Source organism: Marmota flaviventris, chromosome 2, assembly GCF_047511675.1.
Source record: "Marmota flaviventris isolate mMarFla1 chromosome 2, mMarFla1.hap1, whole genome shotgun sequence".
NCBI lineage: Eukaryota > Metazoa > Chordata > Mammalia > Rodentia > Sciuridae > Marmota > Marmota flaviventris.
In genome coordinates this window covers 80560375-80578911 of record NC_092499.1, presented here as the reverse complement: position 1 = coordinate 80578911, position 18537 = coordinate 80560375, and the positions used below count along the sequence as shown (strand labels likewise).

The following is an 18537-nucleotide window of genomic DNA, read 5'->3' as shown; positions in this document are numbered from 1 at the left end:
TTTGTTAAAAAGGCTGTTTTTTCTCCAGTGCATGTTTTTTTTTTTTTTGAAACTGGGGATTGAACCCAGGGTTGTCTAATTAAGCAACATCTCCAGCCCTTTTTTATATTTTATTTAGAGGCAGGGTCTTGCTGAATTGCTTAGGACCTTCTAAGTTGCTGAGACTGGCTTTGAATTCATGATCCTCCTGCCTTGGCCTTCTGAGCCACTGGGATTACAGGTGTGCACCACTGTGCCCTGCCAATGTATGTTTTTGACACTGTTGTCAAGGATCAGATGACCTTATCTGTGTGGGTTTGTCTCTGTCTTCAATTTCTGTACCATCGGTCTATATGTCTATTTTTGTGACAGAATCATATAGTTTTTTTATTAAAGGTCTGTAGTATAATTTGAAGTCGGTATTGTGATACCTCCTGCATTGCTTTTTTGGCTGGGTTAGAGGTTTTCAACAAAGATAGTAACAGGGGGAATGGAGAAAATTGGATAGATTTGAAAGATGTTCAGGGAGTAAAATCAATAGAATTTGGTAGTATACTAGAAAATAATAACAAAGAATAGTCTCCATTACCAAGAATAGTCTACATTTACCAAGTGTCAAGCACTGCTCTAATTGCTACTTAAATTTTTTTTTCTTGCTTATTCCTATCACAACTCTGTGGGGTAGGCTTTATTCTTAATTTTGTAGATAAGAAAACAAAGACGAAGATAATTTAAGTAACTTGTCCAAGGTCCCAGGGTAGGAAAGCCAGGATTCAATGTCAGGTCTGTGTCGCTCCAAACCCTGTGAACAGAGGTGACAAAAAGGGGGAATCGATTTGAGACAGAGGTGGGAGGGAGGGAAAGATGATACATTTGGGATCTGTGGAATTTGAGGAATCTTTAGTCATCTGAGTAGAGATATTCAAAAGGCAAATGGATAAGTGAATATGGAGCTCAGAGGAAAGATCTAGGTCAAGGAATAAATTTGTGAGTTGGCAGCATGGAAATGTTACTTGGTACTATACAGTAGGTACAGTGAGACCACCCCAGGAAAGTATGCAGAAGGATTAGAATAGAACTGTAAGGAACATCACTGTTAAGAAATGGTAGAAAAAGAGCCCTATAAAAGATGTAACTATAGTGGTAAGAAGAAAGAAGATCAGGACAATAGTATTGTGGAAAACAAAGAGAGTTCAACAGTGTCATATTCTACTTGAGGGCCAAAATGTGTGTTTGCATTTATGGTAAAAGTCTATTCATTATCTAAGACGACAGTCTTGGTAGACTAATAGGGACAGAATCCCACTTAGCTGATTGAAGAGTGAGTAGAGGACAAGGAAATTTTAATGGTAGGCATAAACAATTTGATCAAAATATTTGTTCTCTTCAGCTCTGACTCTCGAGTCGACATTTTAAGTGAGGTCCTTTAGCTGGATACAGTGGTGCACATCTGTAATTCCAGCAACTCAGGAGGCTGAGGCAGGAAGATTACAAGTTCAAGACCAGCCTGGGCAACTTAGCAAGACCCTGTCTCAACAAATAAAAAGGGCTGGGGATGGACCTCTGTAGTAGAACATCCCTGGGTCTAATCCTCAGTACTGAAAATAAAGAAGAAAAAAGTGAGATCCCTTTACTAAGTTTCAATCATATTAATAGTCATGGGGGTCTCTTTTACCTCCTCATGAGAAGACATATCCCTTTTTGTGTTAGTCAGCTTTCTGTTGCTGTTGACAAAATACTTGAGATAAATCAACTCAAGGTAGAAAGGTTTATTTTTGACTCATGTTTTCAGAGGTTTCAGCCCATGGTTTCTTGGCCTCATTGCTTTGGGCCTCAGGTGAGGCCGAACTTCATGGCAAAGAGTATGGGGTGTAGCAAAGCTGTTCATCTCATGGCAGCTGGGAAGCAAAGGGAAAGAAAGAGGAAGGGGCTGGGGATGAGGTTTATCCTTTAAGCTCCTCCCCCCACTGCTGTGACCTACTTCCTCCAACTAGGTCTCACCTCTGAGAAAGTTTGCACCACCTCCTGCCAGCTAAGGACCAACCCTTCAACACCTGAGCCTTGGGGGAAACATTCCAGATCCAAACTGTAACACTGCCCCTCCAGCTATTCCTTTTTACCTCCTTAAATTTTCCTGTTCTTAAGTTTCTGCATTGCCCTTTCCTACCCTTCTCCCTTGGATATTCCCTAGGTGGTAAATGGGATGAATCCTGTCCTAGGGATGGAGATATATATATAGATATATATATATATATATATATATATATATATATATATATATATATTTTTTTTTTTTTTTTTCCCATCTCTTTCTCTTTCTCTCCTCCCCGCACCCTGCAGTACCAGGGATTAAACCCAGGACACTCTACCGCTAAACTCCAACCCCAGACCCCTTTAGAAAGTTTATTTTGAGACAAGATCTTGCTAAGTTGCTGAGGCTGGATTTGAACTTGTGATGCTTCTGCTTCAGCCTGCTATTAGTTGTTTTCTATCTGAAAATCACTAGTATAACCAGGAGGGATATGGGGAAGACATATTGCCAGGGCAAATACATTCCCTTTTTGCCAGTTCTCATCACCTATCTTTCTTTCTTTCTAGGTATATGCAAGTTGGGCTCCAGCTATGGAGAAACTCCGTGGGCATGTTTCTGCCCACCCAGACATCCTCTCATTGGAGAATCGGTGCCTGGCCATGCTCCCTGTCTTGCAGCCCTTGGAGAAAACATATGAAAATATGTCTGCTCACTCAGACATCCTCTCCTTGAAGAGCCAGTGCCTGGTCACAGTTCTTGATCTGAAGGCCATGAAAAAACCACATAGGCATGTGTCTGCCCACCCAGATATCCTCTCCTTAGAGAACCGGTGTCTTGCTACCCTCCCCAGTGTAAAGAGTACTGAGTCTGCCAGCCCCTTGTTCCAGTGTCTCCAGATACCTCACATGATGCAAACTGATTTGTGCAGCCTGAACACCAGCAATCCTCTGGTCTCCGAGCCTCCCAGTTGGAGTACTCAGGGTCTCTCTGAGGGACTAGACCTTCTGACTTGCCCCAAGGTCCTGAAATCCATCTCTGCTACAGAAAGAGTTCAGAAAGGAACTCTACAGAAAGAGTTCAGAAAGGTAATACCTCCAGACACTCATCTTGACTCCAGTCATGTCTGTTAAATGCTCTTGTCACTAGTGTTTGGTGCCTCAATTTCCCTTTGTACTGCTCTGTGTTTGGGTATCTTCTCTCTTCAGAGCCTCTTCTGAGGTGCTCATTACTTTGGGGCTGTCTTCTTTAACATATTTATTCTTACTACAGATCTATTTCAGAGACTAGACGATAGATCAAAAACAGTTCTTGTCCTTAGAAAGCCTCTGCTTAGGAGGAGCACCAGTGTGATATTACTCTAGCATACTAGTCAGTCCATGCTTTTGAAATCAGGCATGAGGTATATCTGTTCTATCAGAGCTCAGTTTTCTGTCTGTATTCTTATAGATATGTTCACCAAACACACTTATGTAAGCACATTTAGTGTACAGGTCAGAATTGATAGACAAGGACACATTTCTTCTGTGTGGACTTGGGGTTTGAGCTAAGGGAATGCTAACCTGAGCCCCACATTATCTGTTAATAGACAACAAGTAGACAACCTTGGCCAAGACTCAGAATAGAATAGCCTTAGTTGTCTCACCTTTGAAATGAATTCAGTAGAAACATACTTCACAGGGTTATTGTCAGGATTATAACTATTGCCATCATACACTGATTTAGGGCTTTGCAGTTGGCAGAGTCATACATACATTATTCCATTTAATTTCCTAACGACCCTATCAGGGAAGTGGTAGTGAATGAGGAAGCTGAAGTTAAGCAATTCAGGGTTTCTGGAGGATTCATATGGGATTTGGCTCCTTTTCTTCTGACTCTAAAACTATGTTAATATTGTTCTAGAAGGGTGTGAGGGGACCTAGACTCCCAGGCTATGACATCAATAAGGAGATGACAGCTGGGCGGAAGCCCTAAAAGCATCTGGGCAAAGGCTCTGAAGGTTGAGTTGGGAAAGATGTGGGTGACAGAGCACTAAGTCAGAGACAGGATAGACCAATGCCTATCCATTTGGGTGGATGAAGAAGGGGACTTATGGATGCTAGATAGAAATGTGGTCATTATTTACCTCTGGGAGCTGCCTTAAGATCCGTCTATTTGAGGGGCCATGGGTACATGCTGTGATTTAAAACTACCACTATCCCTAGGGTCATTGGTACTGTTCAGAAGAAGAGAAAAAGCCAGAGGAGAAGGAAGGGGCAGAAGCCCCAATGCCTTTATATTGTCTAAGCTTGGGAGAGGAAGAAGAGGAACTGGCCCTGAAACTCACCTCTGAGGACTCTGAATCTCATCTGGAGCCCACTGACCAGGTCCTTCAGGAAAAAAAGGTGAAACTTATAGAGATGGAGAGAGGATGGTGTTGGTGGAAGGGAGGTTGGGATGGAGACCTGGATTAGGGCCCTTCCCCAGGAGGAATATGACCAAGCTCTTATTTATCACTTCCTAATCCCCCGTTCAAACCTCAGTTGGACAGATGTCTTCCCGAACCTGGAGTCCATTTTCTTTGTAAGTTGTCCTGCATGGATGCTTATTACCTTACTCCTTCCTTCTCTCTTCTTCCCAATTCCTAGATGGCTCTCATGAGCTTGCTGTGCTCTACTTTGGCCTCAAATGTAAACGTAAAAGATGCATATGACCCTACCCAGGTTTCCATCCTTGAAGTCTGTACTGAACTTGCTCCCTTGGAGCCTGAGTTCATCCTCAAGGTATTGTCTGAAGGAGTGGGTGGGAATGGGGAATTTGGTTATGGCGTATGCGGGAGGTGGTGACTAGCCTTCTGTTGTGGGTGGAAGAAACTTCACTTAGGAAGGATGTAGAATCTCTGGGTGAGTCTGAGGCCTGGTCCCTGGGGTTCTGGGAAGAGTGGAGAAAGATAAACCTGGGAAACAGAATACCAGGGTTGGTTAGTTTAGCAAGTACACAATGCCAGGCTGCAAGGGTTATCTCAGCAGATGATGAAATGTGATTGTGGCTCTTAAGGCACTTATAGTGTTGTTAGGAAAGTGAAACACTTCCTCCAAATATCATATAAATGCAAGTGGAGTAGTAGAAAGTGAATATTTCAGAATATTAGTTAGCACTTCTTATTTAGCAGAAAAAGGGTGGGAGACATTTTTCTGTAAGGCTTTGAAAGAGTGTGGGTTTAATCACCAATTTGAACCTTTGGTAAGTTTTTTGATGGATGTTGATCTGAACCCTCTTCCAAAGAGGGAAGAGGCTGGTTGACTTGGAAGGCAATCTGGACTCGGAAGAAGACCTGCTAGAAACGAAATTAAGAGCTAGAGTATGGCTTAACCTGGTTTAATATGCTAAGCCAAGAGGCTCTGGTTTTATATTTCGTAGGCAATATGGAGGGCTCTGGAAAGGTTTTATGCAGGCAGATTCAATAAACAAGCTCTGTGCCCTAGGCAGCTTTATACGCCAGGCAGCAGCTGAATATCCGGGATTTGGCCAATAAAGTCGTGGCCATTGCTGCCTTCTTGCCAGTGTGCCGCCCACACCTGCGACGATATTTCTGTGCCATTGTTCACCTGCCTTCTGATTGGATCCAGGTAGCAGAGTTCTACCAGGTATGGCATTCACTTCCTTGAGCTTTGGCCCTCACTATGTTTCTTCTCTTTTGCTCACTGCATTCCTAGAGAAAATTCTGAGACAGTTCTGCCTTGCCTCAGCATTCCTCAGCTTTGGTGCCCAGATAGTAGCTTCTCTCTGTACCAGACTGGGTTGCCTAACAGGAAGAGTATTGTTGAGAAGGGTTGGACTATAGTTTCAGAAAAAAAAAAAAAATCTACCTTATTCTGGACCTTATGTTTATAATGAAAAGAAAAGAAAACAAAAACCAGAGAAGACTACTGACTTGCTCACAATCACCAAAATTATCATTTTAGAACTGGTGCTAGGAATTTGCTCCCTATTTGGTGGACACTCAACACCAGAGCCTTGTTTTGTTTAGGAGGGTGTGGTTGGGTCTTTCTTCTGATGGGCTCCTCTCTCTGACAGAGCCTGGCTGAAGGAGACCAGACAAAGCTGGTGCCCTTGCCTGCCTGCCTCCGTGCTGCTATGACAGACAAATTTGCACAGTTTGATGAATACCAGCTGGCTAAGTATAATCCACGAAAGCATCGTGCCAAGAGACGCCCCAACCGTCCGCCCCGCCCTCCAGTAAGTCCCTGCCTCTGCCCTGGTCATTCACAATCTAGGCCCCTTTTTTGTGGGAAAGAAGGAACAAAGGAACATGGTGATCCCGGGGTCCTAATACTCAGTCTGACTGTTTCTACACCAGGAACTAAAGGAGTCTGAGGGGTTAAGAGGAGATGGGTAGAAAGAGCAGGGAGGGCCTCTTTCCCAGCTGGCTTCATTCTGGTGGAGAGGGATTTTCAGGCCTATTGGAATGGTTGTTTCTAAGGATAATGTCCAGTTCCCTGTTTGAAACTGCTTCTCCTTTCCCTGTAGAGGACAGAGCCTCTATTTTCTGAGCAAAAGAGATACTTTGCAAAGTCCCTTTGGCCTCTTGAAAGAGAACAGCTTGAGGTGAGTCCCTTGTTCTGGGGAGGTATATGTCCTGTTATTACCATCATCATTATTGAAACAGTTTATTAAGAAAATATATATTGGGGCTGGGGATGTGGCTCAAGCGGTAGCGCGCTCGCCTGGCATGCGTGCAGCCCGGGTTCGATCCTCAGCACCACATACAAACAAAGATGTTGTGTCTGCTGAAAACTAAAAAATAAATATTAAAAAAATTCTCTCTCTCTCTCACACTCTCTCTAAAAAAAAAGAAAAGAAAAAGAAAATATATATTGATATTACAAAAAATGACACATTCCCAGTTCGTCAACTCTTCTTTCCTCCTCATCCTATTAATATATCCTAAACTCAACTCTTGCCATAGAAGATTCTTTGAGCTTTTTAACTCCTCACAGGCTGCATTGTGCTGATGCCTCCTGTTTTAGTCAGTTTTGTTTTGTTTTTTTCTGTTGTGACTGAAAGACCTGACAAGAACAATTTTAGGGGAGAAAAAGTTTATCTGGGGGCTCATAGTTTCAGAGGTCCATAGGCAGCTGGCTCTATTCCTTAGAGCTTGAGATGAGGCAGAACATCATGGCGGAAGAGTATGGTAGAGGGAAGCGGCTCACATGAAGATTAGAAAGCAGAGAGAGATTCCACTCACCAATACAAAATATTTACCCCCAAACCCACCACCTCCAGCCATGCCCTCTCGCCTTCAGTTAATCCCCATTAGGGGACTAATTTCACTGATTGAGTTAAGGCTGTCATAACCCATCATTTTACCTCTGAATGTTCTTGCATTGTCTCACACATGAGCTTTTGGGAGATACCTCACATTCAAACCATAACACCTTCATTTACTTGTTCAGAAGCTCTGTGACTTAAACAAGAGCTGCTTTTCCTTTTCCCTCAGAGAACAAGGATGTTTTGTGTTCATTCTGTTTCTGTCTTTGTTTTCATAAGCCAGTCATCCCATGTTAACCACTAATAACTCAATCTTATGTGAATGAAAAATAGAGACCCCCCAAAACCTGCTTTTCTTCTTTTTCTTTTTTTTTTTTTGAAATTGGGCCTGTGTTGTTCAGGCTGTCCTCAAATTCTTGGGCACAAATGACCTTCTTATCTCAGCCTCCTAAGTAGCCAGGTGCAGGTACACCATTATGCCCATCTTAAAATCTGTTATCTTTCTTGCCATGGAAGCTCTTGTTGCTATAGGTTTTTACCCTCTATTCCTATTCTTTGCCCAAGTCTATTTGGGGGAAAGAAATTTTCTCATAGGTATAGGGTGGTCTCAGGTTCTGCTTTCTGAAGAAAGGCCCTGATTCTAGTGAAGCAAACTCTGTGGGAACTTGGGGCTTTTTCCACAGTTTGAGGCCACCTACAATGCAGTGCCAGAGAAAAAGAATCAGCCGAGGTTCACCTTGAAGAAGTTGGTACAGCGACTGCATATCCATGAGCCTGCCCAGCATGTTCAAGCCCTGCTGGGCTATAGGTGAGAAACTTACAGCCCAAACATACATCCCATCAAGGTAATTCCATCACAGTTCAACATCCATGGCCCAATTCTGGGAGTTCTCAACCCCAACAACATGCGTTTGGGCAAACGACCTGTAAACATGACTGTCTTTGACTGACTCATCTTCCCTTTTTCATTTCCTGTTAACTTTGAAATGAGAAACTCTTTCTTCTTTGTCCTAGGTACCCTTCCAACCTACAGCTCTTTTCTCGGAGTGGCCTCCCTGGACCATGGGATTCTAGCAGAGCTGGGAAGCGGATGAAGCTCTCTCGGCCAGAGACCTGGGAACGGGAGCTGAGCCTGCGGGGGAACAAAGCTTCCGTTTGGGAGGAACTCATTGGTAGGGTGACCTTGCCATTGTGCTCCCTTGTTCTCTTCCTCATTTAATCCACTACATTTTAAACCCCTGACTTCTGTGGCATGATGCAGTTTTTCTCTTGCCTGGTAGCTGCATCCTGAAAATGATTTGATTTATAAAGTATACCATTGACTCCACCGAAGTGGAAAGTGGTGTTTGCTTTGAAGTAGTGTTGGCATCACTAAATAGATCATTATTTCAGATGTGATTTGGTGGTATACAAGTCTTATCAACATGTGACAAAAGTGGTACCTCTTCTCTGACTGTACTTGTATCAACATTGACTCATTTCAAACAAGGTAGGGCTGGCTTTTGGCATATTGGAATCTCTACAGAAACTCATATTTAGGACATAGAAGTTTTAGGTAATTTGCCCACTCTGAAAAAGGAAAAAAAAATTTACATTCGGGAGAACCAAGTTCCTCTTTTTCTCTGAGGTTTTTTTTTTTTTTTTTTTTTTTAAACAATAGAAGGCTCCCCCACCCTCTCTCTGTATATCTTGTTTCTATTTAGTTTCTACTTTCATCTTTGAAAATTTAAAGTCAATTTCTCCTTGTTGAAAAACATCTAACTTTACATCTTTTGACCAAGTTTTGTAGACTTCATATTTTGGAACTTTAGAAGCCCAGATGTCTTTGATTCTTTAATCTGTGCACTGCCCATTATAGATTGTACTTAAGTAAGCCTGAATTTCATAGCTGCTTGTCACTATTTCCCACTGTGTAGGTATTACTGGTGGTGTATATTTCAGAATCACCTGGGAATTAAAACACACATTTACATACACCCTGCCTGACTGAAACAAGTTAAGGTGTAGTAGGATAAAGGAGCCTGGGTGGCAGCAGGTATAGGCAGAAGATCCTGTGGGTACCATCTTCACTTCCTCTCTCTGGTTAAGAACCAGTGACCCTGAAAATTTAAACTGTGTTGGTTGGGCATGGTGGGTGGCACATACCTGAAATTGCAGTGACTCAGGAGACTGAGGCAGGAGGATTGCAAGAACAAAGCCAGCCTCAGTAATTTAGTGAGGCCCTAAGAAACTTAGTGATACCCCATCTCAAAATAAAAAATAAAAAGGGCTGGGATGTGGCTCAGCGGTAAAAAAATCCTTAGAACCAAATTAAAAAAAAATTATCTTCTTGTACTAATATATTTTATACTCTAGGAAATGCATAAATAGAAATATATAGCCAGTCCAGTATGGTGATACAGACTTGTAACCCAGCTGTTTGGGAGGCTGAGGCAGGAGAACAGCAAGTTTGAGGGTGGCCTGGACAACTTATTGAGATACTGTTGCAAAATAAAAAAAATTAAAAGGGTGTAGCTCAGTGGCAAAATGCCCCTGGATTCAATCCCAAGTATCAGCAAAAAAGAAAAAAAATTATCTATATGCACACATAAATAAATATAAAAGAAGGGAATATAAAACAAATATAACCATAAGTATATATAAGTCTAAAGTTAGATGTTTTTCAAAAGGAGAAATTGACTTTAAATTTTCAAAGATGAAAGAGGAAACTAATTGGAAGCAAGGTATACATACACACACACACACACACACACACGAAGTATAATGTAAAAAATATAAGATAAAATGTAGTTAGGTATAGAGACCCTTTTTTGGAGACCATAGGTTTCATTAATAACAAACATTTATAAATAATGAACAATTTTTTAAATTAAATCAGTGAATTTCTCAATCTGAAAGATAAATGTTTAATTTTCTAATGTTATAAATATGACTTTATTTCTTATAAAAATGATCTAGAAAACCTTTCATATAGTTTTTCAAGCAACAGTTGAGAAAAACTTGAGATGATAATGGATGCATTCATGCCTTAGTTACCAAACATCATTTACATTATGTCTACAGTATTTTCCATACAGTTTGTGAATCAGAATTATGACTGGAACCAGGCCTACTGGTGCCTGCCTGTAGTACCAGTTACTCGTGAACTTATGAGTTTGAGACCAGCTTAGCGGCATAGCAAGATTTTGTCTCAAAAAAAAAAAAAAAAGCACTTGTTTGCTAGGAGTATAACTCAGTGGTAGAATGCAGGCTTAGCGTGCATGCAGCCCTGAGTTCAATACTCATCACCAAAAAAGAATTATGACTAGAGAATCATAGAACTTCCAGAAGGCTGAAAGCTTCTATCTCAATTGCAGTGAGACTTAGATAAAAAGGTACCATCATCCTCTGGGTGGAAGCTGCTGGTGGTATGGGCTAGTACTCAGGGTGAGTCCTTAGAGTGGAGGGCTCATAGGCCTGGGGTCTAAAGTAGTCTCAATGAACCTCTGGGAGTATTCAGGAAAGAAAGCTCATACTTCCTATTTATATTCACTTTGGTTTAAAAGAAAAGAATGAAGGCTGGGGATGTAGCTCAGTGGTAGAGCACTTGCCTAGCATGTGCAAGGTCCTGGGTTCGATCGTCAGCACTGAAAGGAAAGAAAGAAAGGAAGGAAGGAAAGAAAGCAGAAAGAAAGAGAAGAAAAGAAAAGAATGTTTCCATAGAGATGGAAACCATATAGTTACCTAGTCCAAATATTATATGGTAATGTAGTACATACAATAATTGAGGTTTACTGAGGGAAGAGTAGGTGTTCTGCCTGAGAGCAATGGGGGTACCCTTTGCTGTTCTGATTTTGCATAATATGACTTAAAGAAACTTATCTTTGAATTGTAGATGCATTTAGAATGATATTCAGTATTAACCAAACTAAGCTTCTAAAATTGGGCTGGGGATGTGGCTCAAGCGGTAGCACGTTTGCCTGGCATGCGCGGGGCGCTGGGTTCGATCCTCAGTACCACATAAAAATAAAATAAAGATGTTGTGTCCACCAAAAACTAAAAAATAAATATTAAAAAAATTCTCTCTCTCTTAAAAAAAAGAGATACTATTATCACAAGGACAAGTGAACAATAAGAAAGCAACAAACATGAAGTTGTACTGACCATGCAAATCTTTTTCACATATATTTAAATGAAAAATAATGAGTAATTGGATTTTATGAGAAGTTGGCCCAAAAAACTTAAAAAATTAGGAAGAAGAATATTTGAAATATGGATTTATATTTGTTACTATAAATAGTGACACCTTACATGTATATATATCATGCTTTGAAATATTAACTAATGAATGCCCTACATATATATAATTTATAAACAAACAAACTTACTCTAGGAAATTTCTCTTCAATTATCTAAGAAGTTTAGAAACCACTGCCCTAACTAGAGAATACATTTTGTCAGTTGAACCCAATCTCAGGACTAGAGTCATCAGATATAGTGTAAGTTGTTTATTGAAACAGCTATTGTATAAACAGTGTTGTTTTGCTCCATGCTTTAGGCCAATCCTGGTTCTGTCTTTCCAGATCTTTAAAACTTTTTGAGTAGAATAGATCATATGTTAGTCCCTCACTCCCTCTATTTTGAACTTTCCACATGGCCTCTGAACTTGCTCTGGCCTCTGACCTCTCTCTCATCCCTCATTTTGCTTTCCTCACCTGGTGTCCCACCTTCCACAGACAATGGGAAGCTTCCTTTCATGGCCATGCTTCGGAACCTGTGCAACTTGCTGCGGGTTGGCATCAGTGCCCGCCACCATGGGCTCATTCTCCAGAGACTCCAGCATGAGGTACATGTGGGCAGGGGGTCCACTGAGGCCCAGTGATGAGACATGGGTATGGAGGTGCCGCTGCTGCAGCCAGACTTTTCCCAGATGGCTGAGGAAGGCCATGGCCACTACCAGTCTGTTTTCATGTGGGCTATAAATAGGTTTGGAAGTAGACATGTTTGGGAAAGACGGGCCTGGGGATTCCGCCAGTCCTTTGAGAAATTACAGTGTAAGAACTTGCATTTTTATTTTCTGAGCTCATTGACTTACTAGAAAGAGGACCTTCCGTAATTTAACTGACTTCAGAGGGAGTGTATTTTGAAAGAAATGAGACTCCTGTTATTTCCCCATCTTTACCTCTTCTCATACTCTAAAATGACAACTTTTTTCTTTTATTCTTCTCCCTTCTTTGTATTTCTTCCATTTTCTCCCTTGCTCACCATCCCAAAATTTAATGAAGTAGTTACTTCATCATCCTGATCCCTGAGGCCCTGTTGGCCCCCACCCTCCCCGTCCTCTGCTCATGTCCTCATTCTTGCTTTTCAGAAGTCAGTGATCAACAGTCGGCAGTTTCCATTCAGATTCCTTAATGCCCATGATTCCATTGATAACCTTGAGGCTCAACTTAGAAATAGAGGTAATTCTTACAACGCCTGCTTACCTCGTGTCTAAATGAGACAGCCCCTCTGATATTTTTAGCCTCTTGCCCTAAAGACTCAGGGTGTGGGGTGGGCAGACGTCGGACAGTTGACAGCCCTAAGGATCAGGGCTCAGGACACACCACTGGTGGGGCAAGATGAGGGAATAGAAGCTTCCTGATTCAGATATTTACTTGTCATCACACAGCATTGCCCTTTCCTTCCAATATAAACCTGATGAGGCGGATAATGATAAGAAAATCAAAAAAGGTCAGGAGGCCTGCCAGTTGGAAGCATCTTTGCAACCTAAGTCGTCGGGAGCTTCGAGCAGCAATGAAAATACCTGCGATATATGAGCAACTCCAGAGGGAGAAGCTGAAAATACTCAAGGCCAGGTGTGTGTGCACCATCTGGGAGCCTTAAGTGGACAGTAAGAGGCACGGTGGTGACAGGACATAGGAGTCACTTGGGAACTCCAACTCTTTTTTTGTAAAGGTCTGCTTATTGGCCATCCATGACTCAGACCTGCTTGGTCCCAGTCATTTCTAGCATAGCACATCTTATCTTTAGCATTTTTCCATAGAGAGATGTTGAAACAAAAGCTGTGCCTCCAGCTTCCACTTTGTTATGAGTAGTTGTTTCATGGCTTCCCATAATTCTGAGTCTATGAAGCATCTCCTTTTTATTTTAGTTTTTTCTCTCACTGCTCTAGTTTATGGTCTTCTTTCTTCTCTGTGACACCTGTGGTTTGGTCTTTTTTTTCTTTTTTCTTTTTGTATTGTTTTCCCCCCATACTGGGGATTGAATCCAGGGACACTTTACCACTGAGCTACATCATCAGTCTTTTTTGGATTTTGAGACAGGTCTTAATAAGTTGCTGAGGTTGAACTTGATACCAATCTAACATGTATGGCTATCCAGACCAGTGTAGTAACCGTTAACTAGCCATGGGTGGTTATTTGGCCATTAAAATGTATCTGGTCTGGGTTAAGACATTGAGCTGTGTTAAAATATGCTGGATTTTGAAGACAGTCTAAAAAAATAATGTAAAATATCTCTTGTAATTTTTGTATTAATTGCATGTTGGTGTGAAATTTTTCTATGTTAGGTTAAATGAAATTGAATAACAAATTAATTTCATCTGTTTCTTTTTACTTTCTTTATTTTTTAAAGTGCTGGGAATTGAAGCCAAGGCCTCAGATATGCTAGGCAAATGCTCTACCACTGAGTTACATACCAAGCTCTTTTTACTTTATGTAAATGTGCCTTCTAGATCTTAAATTATGTGTGTGCTTTTAATTTAATTAATTATGATTTAATTCTATTGGACAGTGTAGGTAAGACTAATGAATTGTCTAGATTGAAAAGTATAATGAAAAAATTTAAATATGTACATAAGAATAGGATAATAGACTATTTTAATACTGTCAGCTAGAGCTGGAGATGTAGCTCCATGGTAGAGTGTTTACCCAGTATGCGTGAGGCTCTGGGCTCAATTGCCAACACTGAAAAAATAAACAAACAAAGCAAAACAAAACTCAAAGCAGTAGTGAAAAACTGTTAGCTGGATTCAGTGATAATCTAGATTTTATCACATGTTCTTTATTGTTCCCTTTTCTCTTTTTCTGTTTCTTTCTTTTGAAGATGACTATAATACAAATTCCAAATAATATGACGCATTTTATTTTATCCCTGTAAATTTCTCTGCTTTAAAAAAACAACTAATAAGACTAAGAGCAATTCCTAGGAATTATCATTAATTATCTAGTCCATATTCGTATTTCCTAATTATCTAAAAGTATTATCTCTCAGTTTTATTCAAATCAAGATCCAAACAAGGTCTACACATTGCATTTGATTGTTCCCATCTCTTAAATCACTTTTAATCTTTTAAGTTGTTTTTATGTTATTGACTTGCTGTAGAAGCCAGGCTCTGGGACCCCACAATGTTCCATGTTCTTGATTTGTCTACTTCCTCGTGGTATCTTCTAACTTGTTTTTTCTATTTTGTATACCCTAAGAACTAACTCTAAATGCCTAAGTACATTCAGATTTACCTTTGTTATTGTTGGTGTTGAAGAATCAATCTTTCTTTCTTTCGGAACTGGGTGTTGAACTCAGGGCTACTTTTTCACTGAGCTATATCCCTGCCCCTTTTCCTTTTTTAGACAGGGTCTTACTAAGTTGCTGAGGCTGGCCTCAGGGTGGAGAGCATGTGCAAGAGGAAGAGATCTCATCCTGGGCCTCTTGATAAAATATAAGAAAGATCAAAAGGGATAAGAGTCTGATCAGTGCTCTTAGGGAGTTGATAGCCTCATCCATTTATGATCTTTTTCTGAACCAATTACTTCATTGACAGTTGCAGAATAGGAATTTTCCATCATTCTCTCATATTTATTAGCTGGAAATCCAAAAACAAACAAAAAAAAATCTCCCTCATATGCTAAAGCTATTTAATTACCTTGATATAGAGATTGTATAGGAAAGGTAGGATGAATCTTTTTCTCCTTTAATTGCAAGTTTTTAGAGTAAGGAGTTAGTATTTGTTCTTTAAAATACAATTTAAAAATATGTAAATATGGATCAGCAGTAAGTATGGCAAGTGATTTCTGAGAGGGCTCTCCAGGTGACTTCCCCTAAGAATGGATTACTAGTCCTGTAGAATGGGGCAAAGGGAAACTCTTGTGCCTGAGGAGAAAGAGGGCTTGGTAAACTGGAGCAGCGAGTTCTTGTCTTCCCTGCCTCAAAATAGCAGCAGATAAGCCCCTGAGCCCTTGTGTCTGTGTCTTTTTTTGCAGACAAGGGAATTATGACTTGGAGATTCTGGACCAGTATCGACAGGCCCTGGAGGCAGCTGTGAACCTTTCTGTGAAGCACAGCCTTCCCCCGCTGCCAGGCCGCACCCTCTTGGTCTACTTGACAGACGCTGATGCAGACAAGCTCTGTCCCAAGAGCAACATACAAGGGGTAAAAAACCAAAAAGCATCCTCCCTGGGGTTGGTAGGATGCTAGGGATTCTGACAGGTATCCTGATGCTGCACCTGGTTCTCCTAGGGAAGCATACAGATTGAAATAAATGACATGGTTGCTTCCAAGTATCTGTCCTTGGTTCCTTAGTGACAAGGGCTAGGATGTGATCTCAATCTGGTATATGGATTATAATACTAACATTTCACATTTGGCTGGTGTTTCATATTTTTAAATTTCTGTCACCAAAAATTGATCTCACTTGCCTCATTATATCCTAGCTTTGAATTTGGGCAGGGATCCTGGCTTCTCCCTACCCTTTTCCCTGTCAGCTTTTCCTGAGGGCCACTGAAATTGACCATCCTAACTGGAGATTTTGTCCCCTTTTCCATTCCCCCAAACCAGTGAAAGTGTTTGGCCCCTAGGAGAAGGTGGTCAAGGGTGGGTTCCAAAACAGGGGAGCTTTATTTCACCCTAATGCTTGTCCTCAGCCCTCGCTGAACTATGTGCTGCTGCTGATTGGAATGATGATGGCTCGGGCAGAGCACGTGGATCTCTTGCTGTGTGGAAGAGGCACACTGAAGACTATAGTGCTTAAGGCAGAAGAAGGTATCCTGAAGACTGCCATCAAGCTCCAGGCTCACGTCCAGGTCAGATTCCCACCCCCATCATCAAAACAGTACACAAATGGACACAGACCCGGGAACAGCCCAAATGGTTAATAAAGGCATGGATATATACCATTCTGAAGATTTTCCCAAATATACTGTGGTGTTTCTTGCTTATTGATTGTGTTAGTTTGGTTTTCATGGCTGTGATAAAATACCTGAGAAGGCCTAACTTCATAAAGAAAAGGGGTCTATGTCATGCACAGTTCTGGATGTTCAGGGACATGGCACTGGCATCAGATTGGCTCTGCTAAGCAACTCAGGGTGGAGAGCATGTGCAAGAGGAAGAGATGTCATCCTGAAATGGGAAAGTACAGAGCAATTCATGGGCCAGGCTTAGGCTTTTGTAACAATTTGCTTCTTGCAGGAGCTCAGGGGTCTCATGAGAGTTACCTTAGTCTCCTCTAAGAACAACTCTGCCAATGACCTGAACACTTTCCAATGAGCCTCATCTCTTAATACTATAGTTTGACTAAGTTTTTACCCTCTTAATATGTCACAAAGGGGATCAAATTTCAACACATGAATGCTTGGGGGAACACATTCAATCCAAATCCACACCAGAGCATGGATCATCTTATGTGAACCTCTAACATGAGTTTCTCCTTCAGGAGTTAGAGGAAAAGGATGAATGGCCCCTGCATACTTTTGGGAAGTACCTACTGTCTTTGGCTGTCCAGAGGGTCTCTGTGAGTACTGCTCAGTCCCTGTGAAACTCTCTCCCCCATAACTGCTGCATCTCATTTCTTAACCCCTCAAAGCTAATTTTTCACACTATCTACAGTGTTCATCTCCCTGTTTGCTGCAGCCTCCTACCCAGTAGTGTGCTGATGAATGTTCAATAACCAGCAGTTTGGAGAAATAAGTCTTGATTAATAGTGCTTGCTTATTTCCATAATAAGCAGTCCAATCATGGCTGACTTCAAGCTACTGATATCATGTTGCTCCGTCACATTCCACAGTACTGATAGGGTTGTGAATAAGCTCAAGAGTAGATAATAAGATAATTCGGAAGTGACAAGTTTTGAGGATTTATTACCTTTGTCTTAAATGTAATTAATTTTTCTATTTTTCTTTTTCTTTCCTTTTTTTGGCAGTGCTGAGTGTGGAACTCAGGGCCTTGTGCATGCTAGGCAAGCACTCTGTCACTGAGATACATCCCCAAACCTTAATTTATTTAATTTCATGTTTATATAATTTAATGTTTAAAATGGCCATATTGGTTGAGAGTATAGCTCAGCAGTAGAGTCCATACCTAGCATGCAAAAGGCCCAAGTTTCAATCCATAGCACCAAAAAATAAGATAAAATGTCAGTATTTAATAACTAGCTCAAAAATGCCTAGAAATTAATCAGTTAGCTCTCATGAGCTGAAATGAGCTAGCCACAGCACATCACTGCCTACACCCCAATCTCCATTGTGATGTGCCCAAGTTCTGGAGATAGCGGCTTCCCTCATACTAAGTACTCTCAGAAGAGGCAATTAACATCCTTTTCAGAGTTCTCCTAATCCCCCAATCCTTTCAATTCTCTTTTCTTGATGTCCCAACTGCTTTAGTTTCTCTTCTATTGTTCCCTTTCATCTTACAGGTGGACAGGGTCATCCTCTTTGGCCAAAGGATGGATGAGGAAATGTTAAATGCAGCCAAACAGCTTTTCTGGGAGCATGTGAATTCCAAGTGTCTCTTTGTTGGTGTCTGCCTAAGAAAAACACAATACATGTAAGATTGCCTGTACTCCCTACCAGTGTCAGAAGATAATGATCCATATTTCCACTCTACTCCTGCCAAAGCTTGGAAGCTTTCATTTGTCTGGCACCTTCTATCTAGCCTAGCACCTAACCCTGTGTGTGTATGTGTGTGTGTGTGTGTGTGTGTGTGTGTGTATGTGGTTCAGTCCCAGGGCCTCACACATACCAGGAAAATGTTCTAGCACTGATCTACATCCTCAGATACATAATCCTATTAAAAATGCAGAGGTGGGATGTATATCTGAGGGTGTTGTGACAGTGACTCTGTGTCCCAGGCACAGTTTCTGATGCTTAATGACCGCTTCTTCCTTTGCCAGATTACCAAGTTTGAATCCCAATGATGTGACACTCGCAGGCTGTACTGATGGGATACTAAAGTGAGTACAAGATGGACACTGCAGTTAAAATGTCTTTAAGAGATTGTCTGACACCAGGTGTGGTGGTGCATGTCTG

The 18537-nt window shown here is 41.2% G+C and overlaps 1 protein-coding gene across 1 annotated transcript in view; it reads left to right on the top strand.

Annotated features, from left to right (window-relative positions):
* The window catches only part of Tep1 (telomerase associated protein 1), a 39417-nt gene that overhangs the window by 2437 nt on the left and 18443 nt on the right, over positions 1-18537 (top strand). Inside the window, exons 2-17 of the mRNA XM_027929466.2 lie at positions 2578-3096; positions 4213-4392; positions 4636-4770; positions 5473-5634; positions 6065-6226; positions 6518-6595; positions 7942-8066; positions 8273-8430; positions 11974-12083; positions 12609-12699; positions 12909-13095; positions 15499-15667; positions 16159-16317; positions 16947-17024; positions 17925-18055; positions 18402-18461. Coding sequence (XP_027785267.2) covers positions 2602-3096; positions 4213-4392; positions 4636-4770; positions 5473-5634; positions 6065-6226; positions 6518-6595; positions 7942-8066; positions 8273-8430; positions 11974-12083; positions 12609-12699; positions 12909-13095; positions 15499-15667; positions 16159-16317; positions 16947-17024; positions 17925-18055; positions 18402-18461 — 2480 coding nt within the window. The 5' untranslated portion in view covers positions 2578-2601. The remainder of the gene's footprint in view (positions 1-2577; positions 3097-4212; positions 4393-4635; positions 4771-5472; positions 5635-6064; positions 6227-6517; positions 6596-7941; positions 8067-8272; positions 8431-11973; positions 12084-12608; positions 12700-12908; positions 13096-15498; positions 15668-16158; positions 16318-16946; positions 17025-17924; positions 18056-18401; positions 18462-18537) is intronic.